The 23840-nt window shown below is 49.5% G+C and overlaps 1 protein-coding gene across 4 annotated transcripts in view; it reads left to right on the top strand.

Annotated features, from left to right (window-relative positions):
- plekhg2 (pleckstrin homology domain containing, family G (with RhoGef domain) member 2) overlaps positions 1-23653 on the top strand; it is a 201311-nt gene extending 177658 nt beyond the window's left edge. For all 4 annotated transcript variants that reach the window (XM_063063593.1, XM_063063591.1, XM_063063590.1 and 1 more), the window contains 4 exons: positions 7667-7680; positions 9415-9666; positions 14465-15911; positions 19409-23653. In XM_063063593.1, coding sequence (XP_062919663.1) covers positions 7667-7680; positions 9415-9666; positions 14465-15911; positions 19409-20961 — 3266 coding nt within the window. In that variant the 3' untranslated portion in view covers positions 20962-23653. The remainder of the gene's footprint in view (positions 1-7666; positions 7681-9414; positions 9667-14464; positions 15912-19408) is intronic.
- The last annotated feature ends 187 nt before the right edge of the window (positions 23654-23840 follow it).

Below are 23840 nucleotides of genomic sequence, written 5' to 3'. Positions count from 1 at the left end.
GGCTCTAATGGAATCCTGATGCCATCTACAATATTTTTTTAAAAATCCAATTGACTTTCAATGCAGAAGGCAGCCAAAATTATTCTGTCTTTCACATATTTGTTGAAGAGACTTAAAGTAAACTCATTTCCAATTACCTCTGAGCTACGTTATAAAGCAAAATCACCCCCCCAACCAATCCCAGAGCTTGTCAGCAGATAATGAGTGCAAAGTTCTTCTCTTTAAATTGGTTTCTGTTCCCTCAGTCAACTTAAATGTGCAGATGAGCCACTTACTTGTTGCCAGGGTAACAGGGACTTGTCATCGTTGTGGTTTGTAGGACTTTTAGCAGCAGCACAATGCGTCCCAGTTTACCTTAGAGTGGTAGTGGGGCGCTGGGGAGGGGATGTGGTTTTGTGGTTTGAGCTCCATTTAAAGTACCTTTATTTATCAAAGTATGTAGGCAATATACAACCCTGAGATTTGTCTTCCCACAGACAATCTCGAAACAAAGAAACACCATGGAACCAACCTGTTCAAAGAAAAATATCAAACATCCCTCCCTCCACACGCAAAAAAAAATCGCGCACAGCATCAAAAAAAAACACAAGCGAAAAACACGATATATAAAACATAAAATCAAAAGGCATATTTTAGTTCAGTTCAGCTCAGTGTTCATTATTTGCAGGTGGCCCTGATTCAAAAACTGCCCGACAGTAGTAACAAAAAAAGAGCAGCTTGAACTAGTACATGTCATAAACCCAAGTTAAAGTCCAAATCTACAATCCGCGTCGATTAAACCTTGCTCCAGCCCCATCCTCCGACAGCATCGAGGGAGAGGGAGATCACTCCAATACATGGACCATTCCTCTGGAGGAGAGGGAGGGAGGAGAGAGAGAGAGAGAGACCCTCCTCTGGCTGCAGCGAGCGAGAGGTGGGATGGAATCAATCATGGGCCCACACCCTGTCTCCTTGGCTTCCAGGCCCCCATGCTGTACACTGTGGTTGCAGCCTCACGGAACGTTCTCAGAGACAGCAACGCACCAGGTCCCCCAGTCGGCCACATTATAGTTGACAGGGTCTAACAGTAGCAGGACCACATCTGAAATGTACAAGAAATGAAAGGAGTTGCTCCATGAACCCTCTGAGGCTGTCGTCTTTGGTGGTGATGTTCGCTGGTCCTACCTTCTTCCTGAAGCAATCTCAACTAACATAGTTAAACACAAGAGGTTCTGCAGATGCTGGAAGTCCAGAGGAACACACACAAAATGCTGGAGGAACTCAGCAGGTCAGGCAGCATCTATGGAAAAGAGTAAACGGTCAACATTTTGTTGTGAGACCCTTCACCAGGTCTGGAAAGGAAGGGGGAAGAAGCCAGAATAAAAACTGTTGGGGGTGGGTGGGGGGGGTGAGGTGGAAGGTAAACACAGGAGATTTTGCAGATGCTGGATAACCAGAATAACACACACAAAACACTGTAGGACCTCAGCAGGTCAGGCAGCATCTATAGACTTGGCCCAAAACATCAACTGTTTATTCATTTTCATAGATGCTGCCTGACCTTCTGAGTTCCTCTGGCGTTTTGTGTGCGTTCCTCTGGAGGAACCCAGTGGGCCATGGAGGGAAACCAATGATCAAAGGTTTTGGGGTCGAGACCCTTCATGTAGACTCGTGTCTCTGCAGATAGTGTGTAACCCACTGAGTCCCTGCAGTGCCTCTGCGTGTTCTCCAGATGCCCAACCTCTCGAGTTTTCACAAAGTACTTTGCTTGGTTGTAAAGGCTCAGGATGAGAAGGAAGCTATAGAATTGCAAATTCTTTGTACTTATGAAGCTAAACTTTTTGAGCACTCAGGGGAGTTTTATACCTGACTTTCTGGGTAATGTGGAACGGGCCAGAGTGTCTGCTGTTCACAGTGTCATGGACAGCTGTGAATCAGAATCAGAATTGTTTATCACTGACGTGCTGTATGTTGTGCAGTGTGTGGTTTTGTGGCAGCAGTACAGTGCCAGGCATAAGCAATGCCAATACTACTCATATAAATTAAATAATTAGTGCAACGAATGTAGAACACAAAACAGTACAGCACAGGAACAGGCCATTCGGCCCACAAAGCTGTGCTGAACCAGCTAAAAAAGCAAATCAAAAACTCCCAAACATGAATCCCTCCTACCTACACAGTATTCATATTGCTCCATCTTCCTCACATCCATGTGCCTGTACAAACGTCTCTTAAAAGCTTCTAATGTATTTGCCTCTATCAGCATACCAGGCTGCACATTCCAGGCATCCAGCACTCTCTGAGTAAAAAACTTACCCCTCACATCCCCCTTGAACCTCCCCCCCTCACCTTCAATGCATGCCCTCTGGTGTTAGACATTTCTACCCCTGCCTTCTCTATCTAAGCCTCTCTGTTCAGAAATCTGATAGTAGAGGGGAAGAAACTGTTCCTGAAATGTTGAGTGTCTACTGGTTCCTGTACCTCCTCCCTGATGGTAGCAATGTGAAGAGGGCATGTCTCACTTGGTCACAAAGAGACATGGAGCCCTCACTTGGAGTTTTGTGAGCAGTTTTGGGCCCCTAATTAAAGAAAAGATGTGCTGACATTGGAGAGGGTTCAAAGGAAGTTCACAAAAATGATTTTGGGTTTGAAAGGCTTTTCATATGAGGAGCGTTTGATGGCTCTAGGCTAGTACTCACGGGAATTCAGAAGAATGAGAGGTGACCTCATTGAAACCTATCGAACCTGGGTTCAATTCCAGCACTGTCTGTAAGGAGTTTGTATGTTCTCCCTGTCTTCTCCCACATTCCAAAGACATACAGGTTAATTGGTCACATGGGTGTAACTGGGTGGTGCGGGCTCCCTGAGCCAGAAGGGCCTGTGACTGTTCTCAATCTCTAAATAAAAATAAAATTCCGGGGCTGGATCTACCCTCAGTGCCAAAAATGAATGGATATGGCCCAAGTGGGTGGGTGGGTGGGTGGGAGGAGAGAGAGAGGGAGGGAGGGAGAGAGAGAGAGAGAGAGAAAACAATACTAAAGTGGGTCAACAGTTCACAGATGAAGACTGTTGTAGAACTTAAAGGAAAAGGAAAAGAAAAACAATAACGCTAGGCCAACAGGGCCATTAACTAAAACTCTCAAACTGAAAGTTAACGCCAATACCGCAGCTGGAAGCAATAACTAAGTACTAAACGATTACCATTCCCTTACATCATTACTCAAAATGGTAGTCCTCTTTCTCAGACAAGGACAAGAGTAAGCAGGGAGAGTAAATGTTGCTGTGCTTTTGGTCAAGTGTTGACAAGACTAGAATGAAAAGAAGGGAGTTAAATACCACCATAACGAAGCACTAGCTAGCTGGAACTTGCAAACTCACAAGTGCGATTGCCGAACCTGTTCTGTAACCTGCCTGGTTGAATGGTTTACTGCTTGTAAATAAATGGCTAATGTGCTTATTTGTAATCAGTGTTTTCTATCTCACTTACCAAACCCGTGACCTTATTTCCACGTAACACTCACCTCTTGTTCTTCCTTTCAGACAGAATCTCAGGGATGGAGATAGTTTGTCCCTACTGTGCCCCTGTGCGTGCTGTGGGACGTGTTAGCTGAACTGTAGACAGGGTAGGGCAGGGAGATTGGTTGGATAGTTTCTGAAGAGGCGCACTGTTTAAAACTGGCTTCTGTGAACTCGACACTATCTCAGACATCACATTTACATCCATCTGCCGCTGCAAGCACGTTCTTCAGGTTACCTGTAATCAGAAATGTACTCAGTGGAGTTGAAAAGGATGAAGCACCTGTCTTGCGCGCACACCCATGTACTGGCATACCTGCCCTTCGGGACAGGATTAATGATTCAATTTAATATCAGAGAATGTATATAGTATACAACCTGCAACTCTTACTCTATGCAGACATCCATGAAACAAGAAAATAAACCCCAAAGAATAGCAATATCATGTGGAATCAGGATACCCTGGGGCCACACCTCAAGGCGCACATCTTCCGGGCTGCGCCTGGCAATATTGAAGCGCCAGGTCCCACAGCGCATCTGAGAGCAAGAACTCACCTCCCCGTGAAGAACCATAGTTTGAGCTGCCGCTGTGGATCACGAACCCCGACAGGACCCAAGCCACCTTGAAAAGAGAGACATGAGAAAAGAAGAATAAGATGTATCTCTGATGAATGGGGAAGATGTCACCTGGGTCTGCAAAAACCTCTGGTACCATCTTTTAGCTCCTCATTTAGTGTTCTTGGGACCAGCCCCTGGGATCAGAGCCCACTCACCGGCCAAGGAGAAAAGGACAGTAAACAACAGGAATTCTGCAGATGCTGGAAATTCAAGCAACACACATCAAAGTTGCTGGTAAACGCAGCAGGCCAGGCAGCATCTATAGGAAGAAGCGCAGTCGACGTTTCAGGCCGAGACCCTTCGTCAGGACTAACTGAAGGAAGAGTGAGTAAGGGATTTGAAAGAGATGGGGAGCAGTGAGAGATGGTTTCACTGAACTCCCGTCGAAGAGAGGATCTAAACTTCTTCGGTGTAGGCATCACCGGAAGAGGCTTCGCAGTAGTGAATTTAAACGCAAACAACAGGAATTCTGCAGATGCTGGAAATTCAAGCAACATACTTCAAAGTTGCTGGTGAACGCAGCAGGCCAGGCAGCATCTATAGGAAGAAGCGCAGTCGACGTTTCAGGCCGAGACCCTTCGTCAGGACTAACTGAAGGAAGAGTGAGTAAGGGATTTGAAAGAGATGGGGAGCAGTGAGAGATGGTTTCACTGAACTCCCGTCGAAGAGAGGATCTAAACTTCTTCGGTGTAGGCATCACCGGAAGAGGCTTTGCAGTAGTGAATTTAAACGCAAACAACAGGAATTCTGCAGATGCTGGAAATTCAAGCAACACACATCAAAGTTGCTGGTGAACGCAGCAGGCCAAGCAGCATCTATAGGAAGAGGCGCAGTCGACGTTTCAGGCCGAGACCAGACCCAGACCCAGACCCCACCCGCACCCACAGACCCAGACCCCACCCACACCCACAGACCCACACCCACACCCACAGACCCAGACCCCACCCACACCCACAGACCCAGACCCCACCCGCACCCACAAACCCAGACCCCACCTACACCCACAGACCCAGACCCCACCTACACCCACAGACCCAGACCCACACCCCACCCATACCCACAGACCCAGACCCAGACCACAAAGCTCAAAGTACATTTATTATCAAAGTACGCACAGTATACATTGTACAAACTTGAGATTCATCTCCTTACAGGCAAACGCAAGACAAAGAAACCCAAAAGAACACATTAAAAAAGACAGCCGCAATGTGCAGAGAGAAAATAAAAAACACATAATGCAAACAATAACCGCAAGCAAGTAGTGTTCTGAACTGACGTCCACAAAGAGGGTCCAAGACCCATAGTTCAGCGCAGGGCTGAGTAAGTGTCGCGGAGTAGTGAGCTGAACCAGCTCGTCCATCACCTCGGACCCCCAACACCCTGACTTTTCAGTCTGGCTCAGCTCCTAATTCGACGTACAGGCGTCATTTTCAGTTGCCTCAATACTCTCTCTCACCCTCACTCTCACTGTGACCCAAAGGACAGCAGCTACTGACTAAGTCTGAACACAGAGAAGACAAGGAAATTAGTGTGGACTTCAGGAGGGGGCAGATGTACCATCCCTCTCTGCGAATACATGGCTCCTCTGTAGAGAGAGTTAAGTACATCAAGTTCCTAGGAGTTCACATCACGGACAACCTCACCAGCTCCCTTAGTATCACCTCCTTGAACAAGAAGGCACAGCAGTGCCTCCACTTCCCAAGGAAATTGAGGAAAGTGAGGCTCTCCTCCCTCCACCATCCTAACTGCATTTTACAAGAGCACCGTTGACAGCGTCCTGACAAGTTGCATCTCCATCTGGTCTTGGGAGCATCCAAGCATTAGTTGGAAGTCCCTACAAAGGTCTGTGAGAAGGGCTGAGAGGATCATAGGGATCTCCCTACCATCCATCGGGGACATTTATCAGGAGTGCTGCTTACGCAGGGCCTTTCGTATTATCAGTGGTCCCACCCACCCACCCACCCAGCATCCTCTGACTTTCTACCATCAGGCAGGAGACTCCGATGCATAGAAACAAGAACGGTCAGGGTAGGAAACAGATTTTTCCCCAGGCCACTAGGTTTCTGAGCTCCCTGCCGCATCACATTTGAAGTGTCACTGGTTAATTCGCAATACTGTACCCTGCAATATTTAATTTATGCACTTTACTTTGTTTAATTATGCACAATTCATTTGCCGATTTAATTCTTACTTTCCTACGTTATTGTGCGTTATATGTACGTCTGTGCTGGACACCCTGGTCCAGACAAACATTGCTTCATCTGACAGTGTACATTTATAGAGTTTAATGACAGTAAGCTTGACTTGACTTGCCCTGACACAGGCAAATTAATGAAGGAATTCAGGAGAAGAACACCCTTCTGCCGCACTTCAGCTCAGATTGTTACTTGTTTATTTGCACTTTGTATGACCCACAAGAGAGGAGTTGTAAATGTTTTTTGTTATAATTTACTGAATTAGGGAAGCAGAAATTCAGTGAGGAAGATAAAAGCCAGCTGTGACTGGCGGCTCTCTCTCCTCATTTCCTGATGCATCATTATTTATTGATGTGGCCCTCTGGCCAACCTCTGATTGTTTTGTCGTCTCTTTAAAGAGCCGATGGCTTTTGCTGTCAAATGCTTTGATGTAAAACTTCGCAAATGAGCTGCCGAAATAAATTCACTTTTTAATATTGTCTGAGGGAAGGGATCGAGCTGAGATGTGCTTAACTTCAATTTTTCTAAGAGGAGCCAGGTTTGGGATTGGAAGTGTGAACGTGAGTCGTGCAGACACAAAATGCCGGAGAACTCAGCAGGGCAGGTGGGGAAGCAGCAGTCGACATTTTGGAATGAGGCTCTTCATCAGGACTGGAAAGGCAGCGGGGAAGAAGGTGGGGCTAGGAGAAAGACAACAAGCTGGCAGGTGATAGGTGAGACCATGCGAGGGGGAAGCTGGATGGGTGGGTGAGGGTGAGGACTTCCTTTCCAGTCCTGAAGAAGGGTCTTGGCTCAAAATGTGGGCTGTTTATTAATTTCGATAGATGCTGCCTGACCTGCTGAGGTTCTCCGGCATTTTGTGTGTGTGGCTTTGGATTTCCAGCATCTGCAGAATTTGTCGTGTTTGTGACTTACTTACATTGGTGTTTAGGGCAGCAGTGAATGTCCTCCATCTCTGGCAGTGTTCAGGGCTTCCTTCATCGTGTCAGTAGCTTCCTCTCAGTTTTCACTACTGTCAGTCATGCAAATCCCGGGTGGAGACTCAGGAATACCATCACACTCAGATGTAGAAGGATTCTTCATTGCTGTTTCCGGAACAATTTTGTTTTACCAGTCAGGGTTGTCAGTCCTGAGTTGAACCCCCGAACCCGGAGGGCTATATGGGAGGGAAGGGTTAGATTGATCTTAGAGTAGATCTAGGTGGGTTAAAATGTCATCACACACTGTGGGCTGAAGGGTATGAACTGTGCTGTACTGTTCTATGTTCTAAATGAGTTTGAATATTTCAACACAATAGATGCTAACAATACCTTCTCTCTTTTGTTTTCTCCCTTGCTGCCTCTCTCCAACTCTCCCAGGATCACCACTGAAGGTAAGGACTCGCCATAATGATGGGAAATCACTAGAGAAAACCCTCCCTGAGCAGATACCAGCGTTCATTCTCATCTGAGAAGATTGGCAAGGATGTGACCAGGGCTGGAGGACTTGAGTTATAGGGAGAGGCCGGGTATCCTGGGAATGTTTTCCCTGCAGCGAAGAAGGTGCAGGGGTAGATGACCTTTATTTGTCACATACAGCGAAATGTGCTACAGTATTTGGGTTAAATCGAATCAGCAAGGATTGTGCTGGGGGCAGCCTGCAAGTATTGCCACACTTCCGGTGCCAACATTACATGCCAACGACCCTCTACCCCCACGGCCTTACGGCTTGGGGGAAGTAACTGTTTTTGAGTCTGGCGGTTCTGGCGTGGATGCTACGAAACAGTCCATGAGCAGGGTGGGTGGGATCCGTCATGATGCTACTGGCCCTTTTCTGGCACCTTTCTGTATAAGTGTCCTCGATTTGGGGAGTAGGCTGGTACCAGTGGTGCACTGGCAGTTTTGACTCCCTGCTGTCTGCCGCAGTGCTGTTTCCACACCGTGCATGTCAGGGTGCTCTCTACTGTGCGCCTGTAGAATGAAGCGTACAAGTACAGTAACACTACCTTACTGCCTGTTACACCACTGGCATTTAGGGCAGCAGTGAAGGTCTTCCATCTCTGTCTGTCCATACCATCGCACTCAGATGTAGAAGGATTCTTCATTGCTGTTTCTGTAACAATTTATTTTGACCCATCTGGGTTGTCAGTCCTGAGCTGAACCACACCACCACCCCCCCCCCCAAAAACCTGGAGGACCGGTGACCACTCTTAGTCTGGCCTCCACCCTTTGACCTGTTTGGCATGGGTGACCCCACCAAGAGCCAAAGCACAAGGCCCTGACTCCAGCCAACATAGATCTCCCGGTCACTGAGGTAGGTGAGCTTCCAAACCCAATGACAAGGTTGTGGTCTTCGTGGAGGACGTGTACCATAGGAGCAGATATAAGTAGTGATGGATGTACTGAAGGGCAGGGGACAGGGCTGATGTTGACCGACTGGGGATTATTCCACAGCCTGATAACTTTGTGTTTGATGTGGCCTCCAACCTGTAGTGATGATTAATAGTGTTATTCTTTTACAACTCTCCCCACAGAGATATACTCCATGGCCTGACAGCTTAGGGCAAGTGACTAAAGAGACAGAATAATCCTCTCACTTTGCTGGAGTGTTCAGGTAGTTTACCCTGACCTCCATTAAATTTAGCATTTTTTTTATATAAAAAGAGTTCTAATGTTGAAAACATTTCACAAAATGAGGCTTTCTTTAAAAAAAAGAGAAATTGGTGAGGAAAGAGGAAAACAAAGAGATACACTATTTAAAAACAAAGGGAGAGACGGTTATAATGTTGGCAATTCTTTTTTGTGTTATGTAAGGAGCATAAGTTACGTGCTATGGGTCAAGTGAACCAAATCGCTCAGTTTCAGTGATGATAACTTCAATGCAGCTTTATGGGTTATTAACACAAACCAAGTTTTTCTTTTTTTTGAAGAAGGGGAGATGCAGTGGTAGTTAATAGTGTTAACTACCAGCGACTCCCACATGGGAGGGGTTCACATGCAGTGCAAGCAGTGTCAATGAACTTCATTCGAATATCCTGCATGCTAGCATCCTGATGTACCCTGCACACTCTCTCAGTAACGAACACAACACAGCGCACTGAGGGTAACTGCTACCACCTTCATCCCAGTACACAGGCAGTGAGGACGACCTGCTGTCCAACATGGAGACCCTCAGCCTACTGGGCAGCGTCAGCACGCTCGCATCGAGTGTACTGGAGCTGGAAGCTGAGCCTGTGGAGATGGGCTGTCTGGAGACCCCTAGCCCCGGGGACATGGCAGAGCCCGCAGGCCCGAGCGAGGAGAAAGAGCTGCAAGATCCCAACCAGTATGAGGAGCCGGAATTCTGTGGTATTGGAAGCATTGATCTGGAGATGGAACAGGTAATTTCAAAGTTCAAAGACATTTATTATCAAAGTATGTATATATTATACAACCCTGAGATTCATCTCCTTACAGGCAGCCACAAAACCCAGAAGAACACATTTTTAAAAAACCGTCATACACTCAATATGCAGAGAGACAAAAAAAAACCCACCAACAGATCATGCACATAAACCAGAGAAAGTCTGCAGATGCTGGAAATCCAAGCATCACATACAAGATACTGGAGGAACGCGGCAGGCCAGGCAGTGTAATCAGACCAATCCCGATGAAGGGTCTCGGCCCAAAATGTCGACTCGACTCTTTTCCATAGACGCTGCCTGGCCTGCTGAGTTCCTCCAGCACTTTGTGTGTCATGCAAGCAAATAAAGTTCAGAAATGAATTCCGCAGAGAGTCCTTCCTGTGACCCTTAGTTTAGTGCAGAGTGGAGCAGCAAGCCGAATCAGCTTGTCCCTCGCCTCATGCCCCAACAAATTGACCTTCTCAATTCGACCCGGTTCTTAAATCATCATCCAAGCATCAAGTTCAGTGGCTTCAATATGCTCTGGGGCCCGCCACTACCATTCAGCCTGTACCCAACCTTTCTGATTCGGCCCGGCGCTTAAATTGACCGAACCTTGGGTCTTCCTTGCTCTCAGCAATAGGCCCGTTGCCTCGGCTCTGCCACATCAAATTGCCTGCAAGATCAAAGGGAAGTTATAGACTGTTACTTGTGATGATTGTTTGCCCGGAAAAGAGCGATTAGCAAAGTACTCTTGTTTCTTCGGCTATCAGCCAGAAGTCGCGGATATTCTCCAACGCCAACTTAAACCAGAACTTGCACCGTTGCTCAGTGCCTCCTGCTGCCTTTGTCTAGCGTGTGTTTTGAGTGTCCGTCCTCAGTTGGTGCTTCTGAGATCCGATCATGATAAACACAAGAGATTCCGTAGATTAAAGCAAGGATGTGATCCTGAGGCTGTACAGTATAAGGCGCTGGTGAGACCTCACTTGTACTGAGAGCAGTTTTGGGCCCCTTGTTTAAGAAAGGATGTGCTGGCGTTGGAGAGGGTTGAAAGGAGGTTCACGAGAACGGTTCTGGGAATGAAAGGGTGATCATCTGAGGAGCAATTGAAATCTCAGTGCCTGTACTCACTGGAAATCAGAAGAATGATGGGGGGGTGCGGGGATCTCATTGTAAGTTATCAAATATTGAAAGGCCCGAAAGAGTGGATGTGAAGAAGCTGTTTCCTTTGGTGGGGAAGTCTGGGACCAGAGGGCACAACCTTAGAATAAAGGAACATCCATTTAAAACAGAGCTGAGGAATTTCTTAAGCTGGAGGGAGGTGAATCCCTGGAAGCTGTTGCCACAGTCGGCTGTAGACGTCAGGCCACTGGGTGTGTTTAAGGCAGAGGCTGATAGGCTCTTGATTAGTCAGGGTGTGAAAGATTATGGGGAAAAGGAATGAGAATGGAGTTGAGAGGGAAATGGATCAGCCATGATCAGCCGTAAGGGATAAAATTAGTCCCTTAGAGAATCAGAGTGGATAGCTATGTGTGGAGCCAAAAGAGATGGGGGAGATTCTGAACAATTTTTTTTCTTCTTTGGTATTCACTAAGGAGAAGGATGTTGAATAGTGTAAGGTAAGGGAAACAAGTTATGGAAACTATGATGATTAAAGAAGAGGGAGTACTGGTGCTTTTAAGGAATATAAAAGTGGATAAGTCTCCAGGTCCAGACAGGATATTCCCTGGGACCTTGAGGGAAGTTAGTGTGGAAATAGCAGGGGCTCTGACAGAAATATTTCAAATGTCATTAGAAACAGGGATGGTGCCGGAGGATTGGCGTATTGCTCATGTTGTTCCATCGTTTAAAAAGGGTCCTAAGAGTAAACCTAGCAATTATCGGCTTGTGAGTTTGACGTCAGTGGTGGGTCAATTGCTGGAAAGTATTCTTAGAGATTGTATATATAATTATCTGGATAGACAGGGTCTGATTAGGAACAGTCAACATGGATTTGTGTGTGGAAGGTCATGCTTGACAAATCTTATTGAATTTTTTGAAGAGGTTACTAGGAAAGTTGACGAGGGTAAAGCGGTGGATGTTGTCTATATCGACTTCAGTAAGGCCTTTGACAAGGTTCCACATGGAAGATTAGTTAGGAAGGTTCAATCGTTAGGTATTAATATTGAAGTAGTAAAATGAATTCAGCAGTGGCTGGATGGGAGATGCCAGAGAGTAGTGGTGGATAACTGTTTGTCAGGTTGGAGGCCGGTGACTGGTGGTGTGCCTCAGGGATCTGTACTGGGTCCAGTGTTGTTTGTCATATATATTAATGATCTGGATGATGGGGTGGTAAATTGGATTAGTAAGTATGCAGATGATACTAAGATAGGTGGCGTTGTGGATAATGAAGTAGGTTTTCAAAGCTTGCAGAGAGATTTAGGCCACTTAGAAGAGTGGGCTGAAAGATGGCAGATGGAGTTTAATGCTGATAAGTGTGAGGTGCTACATTTTGGTAGGACTAATCAAAATAGGACATACATGGTAAATGGTAGGGCATTGAAGAATGCAGTAGAACAGAGGGATCTAGGAATAATGGTGCATAGCTCCCTGAAGGTGGAATCTTCTGTGGATAGGGTGGTGAAGAAAGCTTTTGGTATGCTGGCCTTTATAATCAGAGCATTGAGTATAGGAGTTGGGATGTAATGTTGAAATTGTACTAGGCATTGGTAAGGCCAAATCTGGAGTATTGTGTACAGTTCTGGTCACTGAATTATAGGAAAAATGTCAACAAAATTGGGAGAGTACAGAGAAGATTTACTAGAATGTTATCTGGGTTTAATCACCTAAGTTATAGAGAAAGGTTGAACAAGTTGGGTCTTTATTCTTTGGAGCGTAGAAGGTTGAGGGGGGACTTGATAGAGGTATTTAAAATTATGAGGGGGATAGATAGAGTTGATATGGATAGGCTTTTTCCATTGAGAGTGGGGGAGATTCAAACAAGAGGACATGAGTTGAGAGTTAAAGGGCAAAAGTTTAGGGGTAACATGAGGGGGAACCTCTTTACTCAGAGAGTGGTAGCAGTGTGGAAGAAGCTTCCAGCAGAAGTGGTTGAGGCAGGTTCGATGTTGTCATTTAAAGTTAAATTGGATAGCTATATGGACAGGAAAGGAAATGAGGGTTATGGTCTGAGTGCAGGTCGGTGGGACACAGACTAGAAGGGCCGAGATGGCCTGTTTCCATACTGTAATTGTTATATGGTTATATAATGAAATGATGGAGCAGTCTCGATGGGCTAACTGGCCTAATTATGCTCCCATATCATATGGTCTTATGCTTGAAGTCCAGAGCAACACACGCAAAACACTGGTGAAACTCAGCAGGTTGGAGCCAATCAGTGCCTGTAAGGAGTTTTGTATGTCCCGTCCACTGACTGTGTGGTTTTCCTCCAGGTGCTCTGGTTTCTTCCCACAGTCCAAAGACATACCTGTTGGTAGGTTAATTGGTCATTGTAAATAGTCCTGTAATTAGGCTAGAATCAAATAGGGAGATTGCTGGTGGTGCAGCTGGAATGGCTAGAAGGGTCGATTTTGCACTGTATCTCAATCAGTCAATAAATATAGCAAGCAAGCTTTGTGGGTTTCTCTCTCAACTCTTGAGTAGGAAGTCTAGCACTCAGAGTAAGGCTCCAGACTGATGCTCTAGTGTCAGGCCTTGAAGGCAGACAACTTTCTATGAACAATTTGTTGATTGTAGAGAGCACTGTGGCCTCCTGAAAGGAATGTGAAAGGTTATATGCAAATGCAGGCCTTTCCTCCTCACTGTTTTTACATAGTTGCCATTGATTAGATTAGATTATGTCCATTTCCTTTGTCACCTGTACACCGAAACATACAGTAAAATGCATCGTTTTACATCAATGACCAACACAGTCTGAGGACTGGGCTGGGGCCACCGGCAAGTGTTGACAACGTAACTGCCCACAACTCACCGACTCTAACCTGTACATCTTTGGAGTGTGGGAGGAAACCAGAGCACCCGGAGGAAACCCATGTGGTCACAGGGAGAACGTACAAACTCCTTACAGACTGCGTTAGGAGTTTCCATAAACACGAGAACCTGCAGAGGCTGGAAATCCAGAGCAACACACACAAGGTGCTGGAGGAACATGCCAGCCAGAAGGCAACGTGGACCTGCTGAATTCCTCCAGCACCTTGTGTCTGGTGCTCTGGAACTTAGAGGTCAGAGGTCAGGGTGGGGAAAGGGAGAAGCAAGAAGGGGGAAGAATTAGCAGAAGGAGAAATCGATGTTCATACCATCAGGTTGGGGGCTTCCTCTTCCCAGTGGAGCGTAGGTCATCGATGACCTCCCGGCTCCATCGTCCAAGGTGAATGGTACGGCGGGAGTTCATCATTGTTCCTGCAGTGCATTGTGCATTGTTTCCACTGCAGAGGGGACTGGCTTGTACAGCTTCACCAGAGCCCTGTGAGGCCACCCTCACCCATTCCCGTCTCTCACAACAGTGATGGAGGATTGGACTGTGAGAGGCAGGTTGGAAGCTGCCGAGGTGGAACATGAGGTGCTGCTCCTCCACCCTGAGAGTGGCCTCATCATGAGGTGAGAGGAGGCCGAGGACAGACTTGTTAGAACGGGGATGGGGATAGGAGTTAAAATGGTGGGAATCTTTGACTGCCGGCACTGCAGGGTATTACACTAACCATTACAGTAACCGTGCTGTCCATTATTTATGGAGATTTGGTCGATCTGAAAATGGTGAAATAAACTCATCTTTCCATTATTCCCCTTCCCAACACAGATATTTGCTGGGATGGAGTATCTGCAGAAGAAGGTTCCAGAGGACCTGCACGCGATTGTGGAGGAGACCCCGCCCCTGTGTCGACCTCGGGCTGTGCCTGACGAACCCCTGGATGTCTTTGAAGATACGGACGTCAAAGGCTGTCCACTGGTGGATGCTTCCTGTGCTGAACAGGCTGAAGAAACTGGGCCTTGCACCACTGAGTCTTCTGAAGACAGTGACCTCCACAAAGGGAAGAGGATTCCCTCGCTGCAGAACCTAGTGGATTTGGGAGGGACGGATCAGGAAGACCGCAGTAGCCAGGTTCTGGAGGGTGAAGGTACTTGCGCTAGTGATGGGGATGGAAACGGGGGTGCTGGTGGTGACACCCAGAATTTGTACCCAAGCACCAAAGGTAACGATACTGGCAGTGACGAGGGAGCGGGCTGCACCGCCGGCAGACAGGGGGGCAGCCATCAGGTTGTGGTGATCTCGGAGGACGGTGCTGTGCAGAAGGTGCTACCACCAGAGACTGCTCCAAGCTCCAGTCCTGCTGATGTACCAGAGAACAAGGTGAGCGGGAGGGAGTCCTCTCGCATGGAGGACGACCGGCTGCTAATTGAGAAGATCAAGAACTACTACGAGGCAGCGGAAACATCCAGTGACCAGCACCTCGTCCAGCGCCGGGAGAGCATCTCCTTTATCCCCACTGGGGTGGTGAGGGATTCTATTTTACGCTTCAACTACAAGACGGCACACGAGCGGATCGAGGAACTCCACGACGACAAAGCGGGCGCCAGGGACAGCCCCCTTCAGCCCGGTGACTCCGGACCCAACCAGGGGATGGGACTGCCGCAAGGAGGTGGCGAGACTTGCTCGCCCTCGGCCTCACAGCAGGAGGAAGGCCGGGGTCCCTCCCCGGGCCCAGTGCCCGTCAACGGCCACAGCAGCCCTGCTGGCGGTGAGTCGGAACTGGAGTTCAGGTCGTGCGCAGAGATCATCACGGTGTGGCGGGAGATGGAAAGGGCCGCTCACTTCTGGGGCCACTGCCCGCAGGGGAGCGGGGCTGCCCGGGCCTCCCCCCGGCCGACGGAGGCTAGTCCCGGTGAACCGCTGCTCATCCTCGAGGACTCGGACCTGGAATCCAGGGCGGACACCCACAGTGACCCGCCAAGCAGCCCCGGGGAAGAGCAGCACCCTCGGGGCACGGAGGGGCCCGGGGATCCCGGCCTCTGCTGCTTTGGTGAAGGCGCTGACCGATGCCTCCTCCAGAACTCCGAAAAGATCATGACCAAAGTCCAGCTACTGGCAAAAATGTACAGCCAGCGGATCAGCCGGAAGAAAGCCCTGTTGCAGCGGCGTGTCTGGGAGCTAGATCCCGAGGCAAGGCCTGGGCTCAAGCTGCGCAGGAGAAGGCTGGCTCCAGACCTGTCCCGAGCCCAGGAGTGCCAGCAGGAGCACAACTACGGTGGGTAACGATCCTCTGGTCATCACCCCCTCCTCCCTGTACAACACCACTCTGGGGAAACTCCTACAAACAAGAGATTCTGTAGATGCTGGTGAAGGGTCGAGGCTCAGAACATGGACTGTTTACTCCTCTTCATAGATGCTACCCGACCTGCTGAATTCCTCCAGCATAACACACACACAGACATCGCTGGAGGAACTCAGCAGGTCAGGCAGCATCTACGGAGAAGAATAAACCGTCGACATTTCAGGCTGAGGGCTCTTCAACAGAACTGGAAAGGAATGGAGGGAAGCAGTCAGGATAAGACTACTGTAGGAAGAGGTGCAGTCGACGTTTCAGGCCGAGACCCTTCGTCAGGAGGGTCTCAGCCTGAAACGTTGACTGCACCTCTTCCTACAGATGCTGCCTGACCTGCTGCGTCCACCAGCAACTTTGATGTGTGTTGCTTGAATTTCCAGCATCTGCAGAATTCCTGTTGTTTGAGGATAAGACTACTACTGCTTTGCACCCCTTTGCAGGCACTCACAAAAAAAACCCAAAATAATAATAATAGATAAATAAGCAATAAATAACAGTAACAAGAGTTCTTGAAAGTGAGCCCATTGGCTGTGGGAACATTTCAATGATGGGGAGAGTGAAATTGAGGAAAGTAATCTCCTCTGGTTCAAGAGCCTGAAGGTTGAGGGGGTAGTAACTGTTCCTGAACCTGGTGCTGTGGGTCCTGAGGCTCCTGTTCCACCTTCCTGATGGCAGCAGTGAGAAGAGAGCATGTCCTGGGTGGTGCTCTCCTGCAACAGCACTCCATGTGGATGTGCTCAATAGTTGGGATGGCTTGACTCACGATGGGCCATATCCACTACTTTTTCCGGGATTTTCCGTTCAAGGGCATTGGTGTTTCCACACCAGGCTCTGATACAGCCAGTCTATACACTCTCCACCACACATCCATAGAAGTTTGTCAAAATGTTAGATGACATGCTGAATCATTTCAAACTTCTAAGAAAGTAGACGGACTGCCGTGCCTCTACAAGGGCAGTACCAGAGAAACGGACGATGGTAAGCAAAGTTCCATTGTTCAAGGAAGGTAATCAGGATAAATCTCAGAAATTGTAGACCAGTGAGTCAGTGGTGGGTAGATTAATAGAGTGGATTCTCAGGGACAAGAATTACAAGATCTGGAGAAGCATTTGAGATAGCATGGATTCGGGAGGGGCAGGTGATGCCTCACAAATCTGACAGTTTTTTGAGGAAAGCAATGAAGCTAGAACACATCACAATCAGAATCAAGTTTCATATCACTGGCCTATGTCGTGAAATTTGTTGTTATGTGACAGCAGTACCTTGCAATACATAAAAGGAAAGGAAAGGTACGTTGCATCCGGAGTTTCTCCGGTTAGCGGACGATTTCCCTCCACGCCTCTCTGACGTAGTGGGGAACCGCGTACGAGGCAAGTTACAGCAGTAGTTTTGCCATTGTCTTCTGCCAGGTGACTTTCCAAAGAGATCACCAGCTCGTAACCCGGCACGGATGGAAAGTGTGCAGGGGAGCCGGCTGGATTCGAACTCTGGACCTTTCATCCCGAAGTCCAGCACTGATGCCACTACGCCACCAGCCGTGTCAAAACGTAATACATAATAAAAGCTATAAATTACAATAAGAAATGTATACCATATATAAATTAAATTAAATAGTTCAAAAAGAGAGCAAAGAAAAAGCAAAAAAAGTACCGAGGTAGAGTTCATGCATTTAATGTCCATTCAGAAATCGGATGGCAGAGGGAAAAGCTTTGTACCTGTGTGTGCGTTCAGGCTCCTGTACCTCCTCCCTGATGGTAGCATTGAGAAGAGGGCATGACCTGGGTGATGGAGGCCCTTAATGATAGGGTGCCTCTTATGAGGCATTGCCTTTTGACGATGTCCTGACTAGTGCCCATGATGGAACTGACTGAGTTCACAACTCTGCAGAATTTTCCAGTCCTGTGCAATTCCCTCCCCCCAGCCAGTTAGAATGCTCTCCACGGTACGTCTGTAGAAATTTGCCAGTGACTTTGGTGACAACATTCTTTCTTTGCAATGAATATGTTGGACCAAGAATAGATCTTCAGAAAAATTAACATGCAGGAACTTGAAACTGCTCACCCTTTCCACAGCTGGCCCCGTGTGTGTTCCCTCGATTTCCCCCTTCCTGAAGTCCACAGTCGATTCTTTGGTCTTACTGACATTGAGTGCAAGGTTGGTGTTGCGACACCACCTGATCTGTCCTGCTCCTGTATGTGGGTGTGGTGTACATGGAGTCACATAAGGCATTTGACAGGGTTCCCCATTGCTGGCTCACCTCGAAAGTCATGCCACTGCCTCAGGTTTGACAGCATTCAGCTCCAAGTTGTTGTGATTGTACCAGGACACAAACTGATTTACGCCCTGGTGGTACTTGGACTGTGTGTCATGCAGCAGTGTGGTTATTTTAATTTGTTGATTAGTTTGCACACTTTGCCTAGTCTGTGCTAAGTTAATGCTCAAGTTCAAGTTTATTGTCAATCAACCAGATACACGTATACAGCTAAACGAAACACAGTCCTCTGTGACCAAGGTGCAAACACAGAACATGAATCACACACAGCACAAGGCACGTTAAAATAATCAGCCGGCTGGAGGTGTAGTGACGCAGCACCAGACTACAGGGCGAGCAGTCTCACGTTCCTATCTGGCCGACTCCTTGCGCACTTTCCATCCGTGCTGGATTTGGCGTCGAGCTAGCAACTCGGCCTAGTAAAAACAAACGGCAAACGCTAAAGAAACGGCAAGGTTGCCACCCGATGTGCCACAAGCTGCAGAAAGGAACAACAACGTGAAGTAATATTAACACAGTCATTCTGACATGCTGGCTTGTGGCCACCTCTTGCACCACGATGAGGCCACCCTCAGGGTGGAGGAGCAACACCTTGTATTTTGTCTGGGCGGCCTCCAATCTGATGGCATGAATATCGATTTCTCCTTCCAGTTAAAAAAAATCCCCTCCCCTCCCTCTCCTCTTGTTCCCATTCTGGCCTCTTCTCTTCTCACCTGCTCCTTTCCTTTCCTCTCTCCTATTGTCCATTCTTGTCTCCTATCAGCCCTTGACCTTTCCCACCCACTTGGCGTCACCCATCACGTTCCAGCTAAACCAACCCCCCCCCCACCCTACCTTTTTATTCAGGCGTCTTTCCCCTTCCTTTTCAGTCCCAAAGAAGGATCTCGGCCCCAAACGCCCACTCTCTATTCGTTTCCACAGATGCTGCCTGACCTGCTGAGTTCTTCCAGCATTTTGTGTGTGTGTTGCTCTGGATTTCCAGCATCTGCAGACTTCCCCGTGTTTAAGATTGTCCTGTGTTTGCCCTCCTCTTGTAATGCGGCGTCGCTGGAAGATAATTTTAATGGTGCTTCATGTTAATATGTTCTGACTGTGTACTTGAACTTAACACAGGTACTCTCTTTCTCTCCCTCTCTCTGTCTCGCAGATTCGGTTCGGAGTTTGGAGCCACCCGCTGCGTTCGGACACCTGATCATTCGGGAACCCATCCCTGTCCTGTTCGCCCAGGAGAACAGCGTCCAACCCGCTGCCCTCAGGGTGCATCCTGCGGTGTCCAGCCCGCCAAAGCATGCCCCAGACTCGCCAGGCGATCCAGCGTCAGGATGCGCCTCCCCACTGAGCCCCATGCCCTCGGGCTCCCTGCAGCTGGTCGAGTGTGCGCACAGTCCGGGCATTTGCACGGAACGCCTGCCAGAGTTTCCCACCACCCGCCCGCACCCGGACTCCCAGAACGAAGCCCCTGCAGCCACTCTTGCTTCAGCCCGATCCAGGTCACCCTTGCCCATGTCGCCTCCAGCCCCCAGACTTGCCTCTCCCTGTGCAGCGGGCCCTACAGGTGAGGGGAGGCTTGGGGGGCCTGGTCCCGCAGAGGAACCAGCGCCCAGGTCCGGGCTCCCGCTGCCCTGCGCCGCCTCTGAATTGTGCTGCCCCCTGCCCAGCTGGGTGAGCCTCCGGGGCCGTTCTCCCTCCCCCTCCGCTGTCAAACAGCTGGAACAGTGGATGTGGCAGCCAAGGTTCACCCACACCACTCAGCCTTGCCCATCTGCAGGCACACACGCCCGGACACCCTCTCCGTCCCAGCCTTGGGAGAGCCGCGACCCGGAGGGTGAGCCCAGAGTACACCCGAGTCCCGGCGTGGAGGAACCCCCGCCGCCGCCTCCGCCCTGCACCTCTATCCGGCTTCGGTCTCCCTCCCCGTTCCGGAGCCAGAACCGGGCGGAACCCCCCCAACCCTCTGGCTGCCAGCGGCCCATCTCCCTCCAGTTGTGCTCTGCCCTGCCGGGCGAGAGCGAGCCAGCGCCCGTGGGCTTTAGACCCCACTCCCGAAGGGGCAGAGCCCGACCTGAGAGCGGGGCGGCGCGGTTCTCTCTCACGGGCTCCGGCTTGGGTCCCCGGTTGCGCCCTCCCTCAGAACCGGGTTTGGGCAGCAATCCCTCGCCCAGCGAGAGTCCAGTGCGGTGTCCGCAGGCCAGTCCATTCCACCCGAACCCCGACCCGGATGGGACCCAGATCGTCTCGGGTCCCAGCGATCACAGCCCTGGGCCGCGATCCCCAGGTACGCCCGCTGGGCTCCAGCCCTCCGCCTCTCCGTGCCCAAGTGTCATGTCACCGTGCAGCAGCAGACGGGCCACCGAAGCGGCGGATTCAGAGGTGGTGGCCCCCCTGCCCCCACCCGGCCCGTGCTTCGCTCCCTCTCCCCCCACCTCTCCGTCCAGCTCCCCGCCCGAGGAGCTGGAGCCCATCAGCCGGTCTGGCAGCGGGACTCCGGAGCCTGGGGAGGCAGAGAAGGCGCGGCGCCTTTCCGCTGGCGGGCGCACCAGCTACTCCACCACGCTCAGCCTGCAGATCGGCGGCGGCGGCAGACCAGCCACCATTAGCCGGGCGCAGGTCAGCCTGACCCAAACGTTCTTCCCCGCTGCCGCAGCCCGTAGCCCACGCAGGATCACCGGGACCAGCGCCAGCAACCCCCCCTCGACGTGAGCCTGGAGCCAGCCACGCCCCCATCTCGCCCTTCCAGCCTCAGCGCACCGGGCACCCCCTTCCTAAGGCCCCTACCAGCTGGAGCAGCCCTCGGGTCCAGGTGTGATTAGAAGCTGCCCCCTCTCCACCACCCCACTCTTCGGGATGAGGCTGTAGAACGGGATCAGAAAGCAGCAGCCACGCAGGCAACGGGCTGAACGGCCGCGCCGTGCGCCACCTCGAGGTGTCCAGGCGGAGGGGGAAGTAGGTGGGAGTCGGCGGCCCTGAACCCGATCTCAACCCGGTAACCCCGCTGTCCAGGGCTTGGGGCAGGAGGCCGAGACCTGAGGGTCACTGCACTGGCCAGGCAAACTGGAGTCACTCTTCACTCTCCCCTTCCCCTTCATTCCTCCTTCCCACCTTCCTCCACCCTCTCCTCCTTGCTCTTCTCACCTTTCTCTCTGACCTCTCCCCTCCCCTCTCTCCCCACCCCACCTCTTACTCTTTCTGCTCCTCTTCCCCCTCTACATCCCTTCCACTCCTCTACCCCTCAACTCTCTCCTCTCCCATTCCCTTCCTCACCCCCTCCAGTGAATAGTATCTAACTGTTTGACACCCCTCCCACCCCATTGTCCCGAGTGGACTCCAGCACCCGTGGGGGAGTGCCTGCCCAAAGCATGGTCATCTGTCGAGCTCCCGGCAGTGGGGAGAGGGATGATGCAGCGTAGGAGGGGTTAATGGAAGTCCTTTCCGCTGGCGGTGTGACCCCGTTACTGGGTGCCGGCGGGCTTCTGACCAGCACCTGCCCCTCGCTCCCCCCAGGACCTGCAGAATGAAGTGTGTGGGGGTGCACCGGACCAGGGGGAAGTGTTTCTCTTCATCACTTGCACAGCACACCGCAAAGGCCAACGAGAAGCTTCACACTGCACTGGGGAGAGTTATTTTTTACCATAGCTACGAGAGTCCTGGTTTCTATATTTTTGTGAAATGCCTATGGTATCAGTTATTATTTGTCTTGAACATTCAGAGAGACGGGATCAGACTTTTGTAAATATCTCAGTTGGATAACATCTAACTACATCGCCGCCCTGACGTGGATTGTGATAATCTCTCCTTTCCAATTTTTATGAAACTTTTTTGAAAATAAAGAAAACCCTATTCTAATCATACTGGCAAACTTCCCTGCACTGAGCTAAAAATCCGTAACTCTATTTCTGTGAGGAATTTTCAATCTTTTGCACTCAAACTGCTTTGCAACTGATGAGATCTTTTCATAGAACAGTCTCTGCCCCAAGGGTTCACAACCGTTTTAATGCCACGAACCCCAGGTTGGGAACCCCTGCTCTGTCCTAAGTTTTGCACAGAAAGCTCCCACAAACAGCAAGATGCCTAGATGGTCTGCTTTGATGATGCTAATTGAGAGGGGCTGCACAGTTTCTAGAAACGTTTTGACAGAATTGTTCGTGCACAACCACATCTTCTGCAAACAGACATGTAGTCCTTGGTCCTATTTATGAGCCGATGGGACAAAATTCCAGACAACACACGTAGTTTGTCAGCAATGAGATTTCCTCCCTACATCACAACTCAGTTTCCAAAATGACAGCCAATCAGCTGATTGATTAGTTTATAAACGCCAAGCATTCAGAGCGCCCACCACAATCAGTAGCGCACTAATGACGTCTCCTCGAATGGTGACGAGACGTTTGCGAGTTAATCCCCAAGATCAGAAAACAACTCAGCCCAACCCTCAACCACCCGAGCTACACACCTTTCGAATTATTTTGCAAAATGCTGGAAATAGAGTGAAGAGTGGGCTGTGGACGTGGTAGAAAGCCAGGCGACACCTCAGGAGAGAAGCTTTCATTCTCTCCACATAGGCTGACTGATTTATGCCCACTTTGTTGTTTTTACTTGATTTGAGCGGCTGCAGCCCTTTCCCTGGGGAGAACTCTGCTCTTCCATGTTGTTCTGGAGAGACCCCCCCATGAATCCATCTGGTATAGGGGAGAGGGCAGGAGGATGGGGTTGCTGGGGATTAGATTAGATTATGAGAACACTCAGTCCTCTTTTATTGTCATTTAGAAATGCATATATGCATTAAGAAATTATACAATGTTTCTCCGGAGTGATACCACAGAAAAACAGGACAAACCAAAGACTGACACTGACAGAAACACATAATTATAACATATAGTTACAGCAGTGCAAAGCAATACCATTAATTTGATGAAGAGCAGAACATGGGCACGGTAAAAAAAAGTCTCAAGTCCCGATCGACTCCCGAGTCCCCGATAGCAGGCGGCAAAAGAGAGAAGCTCCCTGCCATAAACCTCCAGGCACCGTCAACTTGCCGATGCCTTGGAAGCAGCTGACACCGAGTCCGTCCGTCCGAAAACTTCGAACCTCCGACCAGCCCCTCCGATACAGCCTCCTGAGCGCCATCCTCTGCTGAGCGCCCTCAACCTAGCCCCAGCCACCGAAACAAGCAAAGCCGAGGATTCGGGGCCTTCTGCTCCAGAGATAATAGATAAGTAATGATTTTATTTAGGGATACAGCATGATAACAGATCCCTTCGACCCAATGATCCTGCACCGCCCAGTTACACCCATGTGACCAAGTAATCGCTTAACCAGAATGTATTTTGAGTGTGAAGAAGCTGGAGGAAACTTTCGCGGTCACAGGGAGAAGGTACAAACTCCTTGCAGGCAGCGATGGGAATTGAACCTACGATCAGGCAGGAGGTACAGTCGCATGCAAAAGTTTGGGCACCCCGGTTAAAATTTCTGTTACTGTGAATAGCTAAGTGAGTAAAAGATGACCTGATTTCCAAAAGGCATAATGTTAAAGGTGACACATTTCTTTAATATTTTAAGCAAGATTACTTTTTTATTTCCAT

The sequence above is a fragment of the Mobula hypostoma genome, chromosome 12 (genome assembly GCF_963921235.1).
Source record: "Mobula hypostoma chromosome 12, sMobHyp1.1, whole genome shotgun sequence".
Lineage (NCBI taxonomy): Eukaryota > Metazoa > Chordata > Chondrichthyes > Myliobatiformes > Myliobatidae > Mobula > Mobula hypostoma.
Note: the sequence above shows the minus strand (reverse complement) of the source record. Positions and strands in the feature narration are given on the sequence as shown.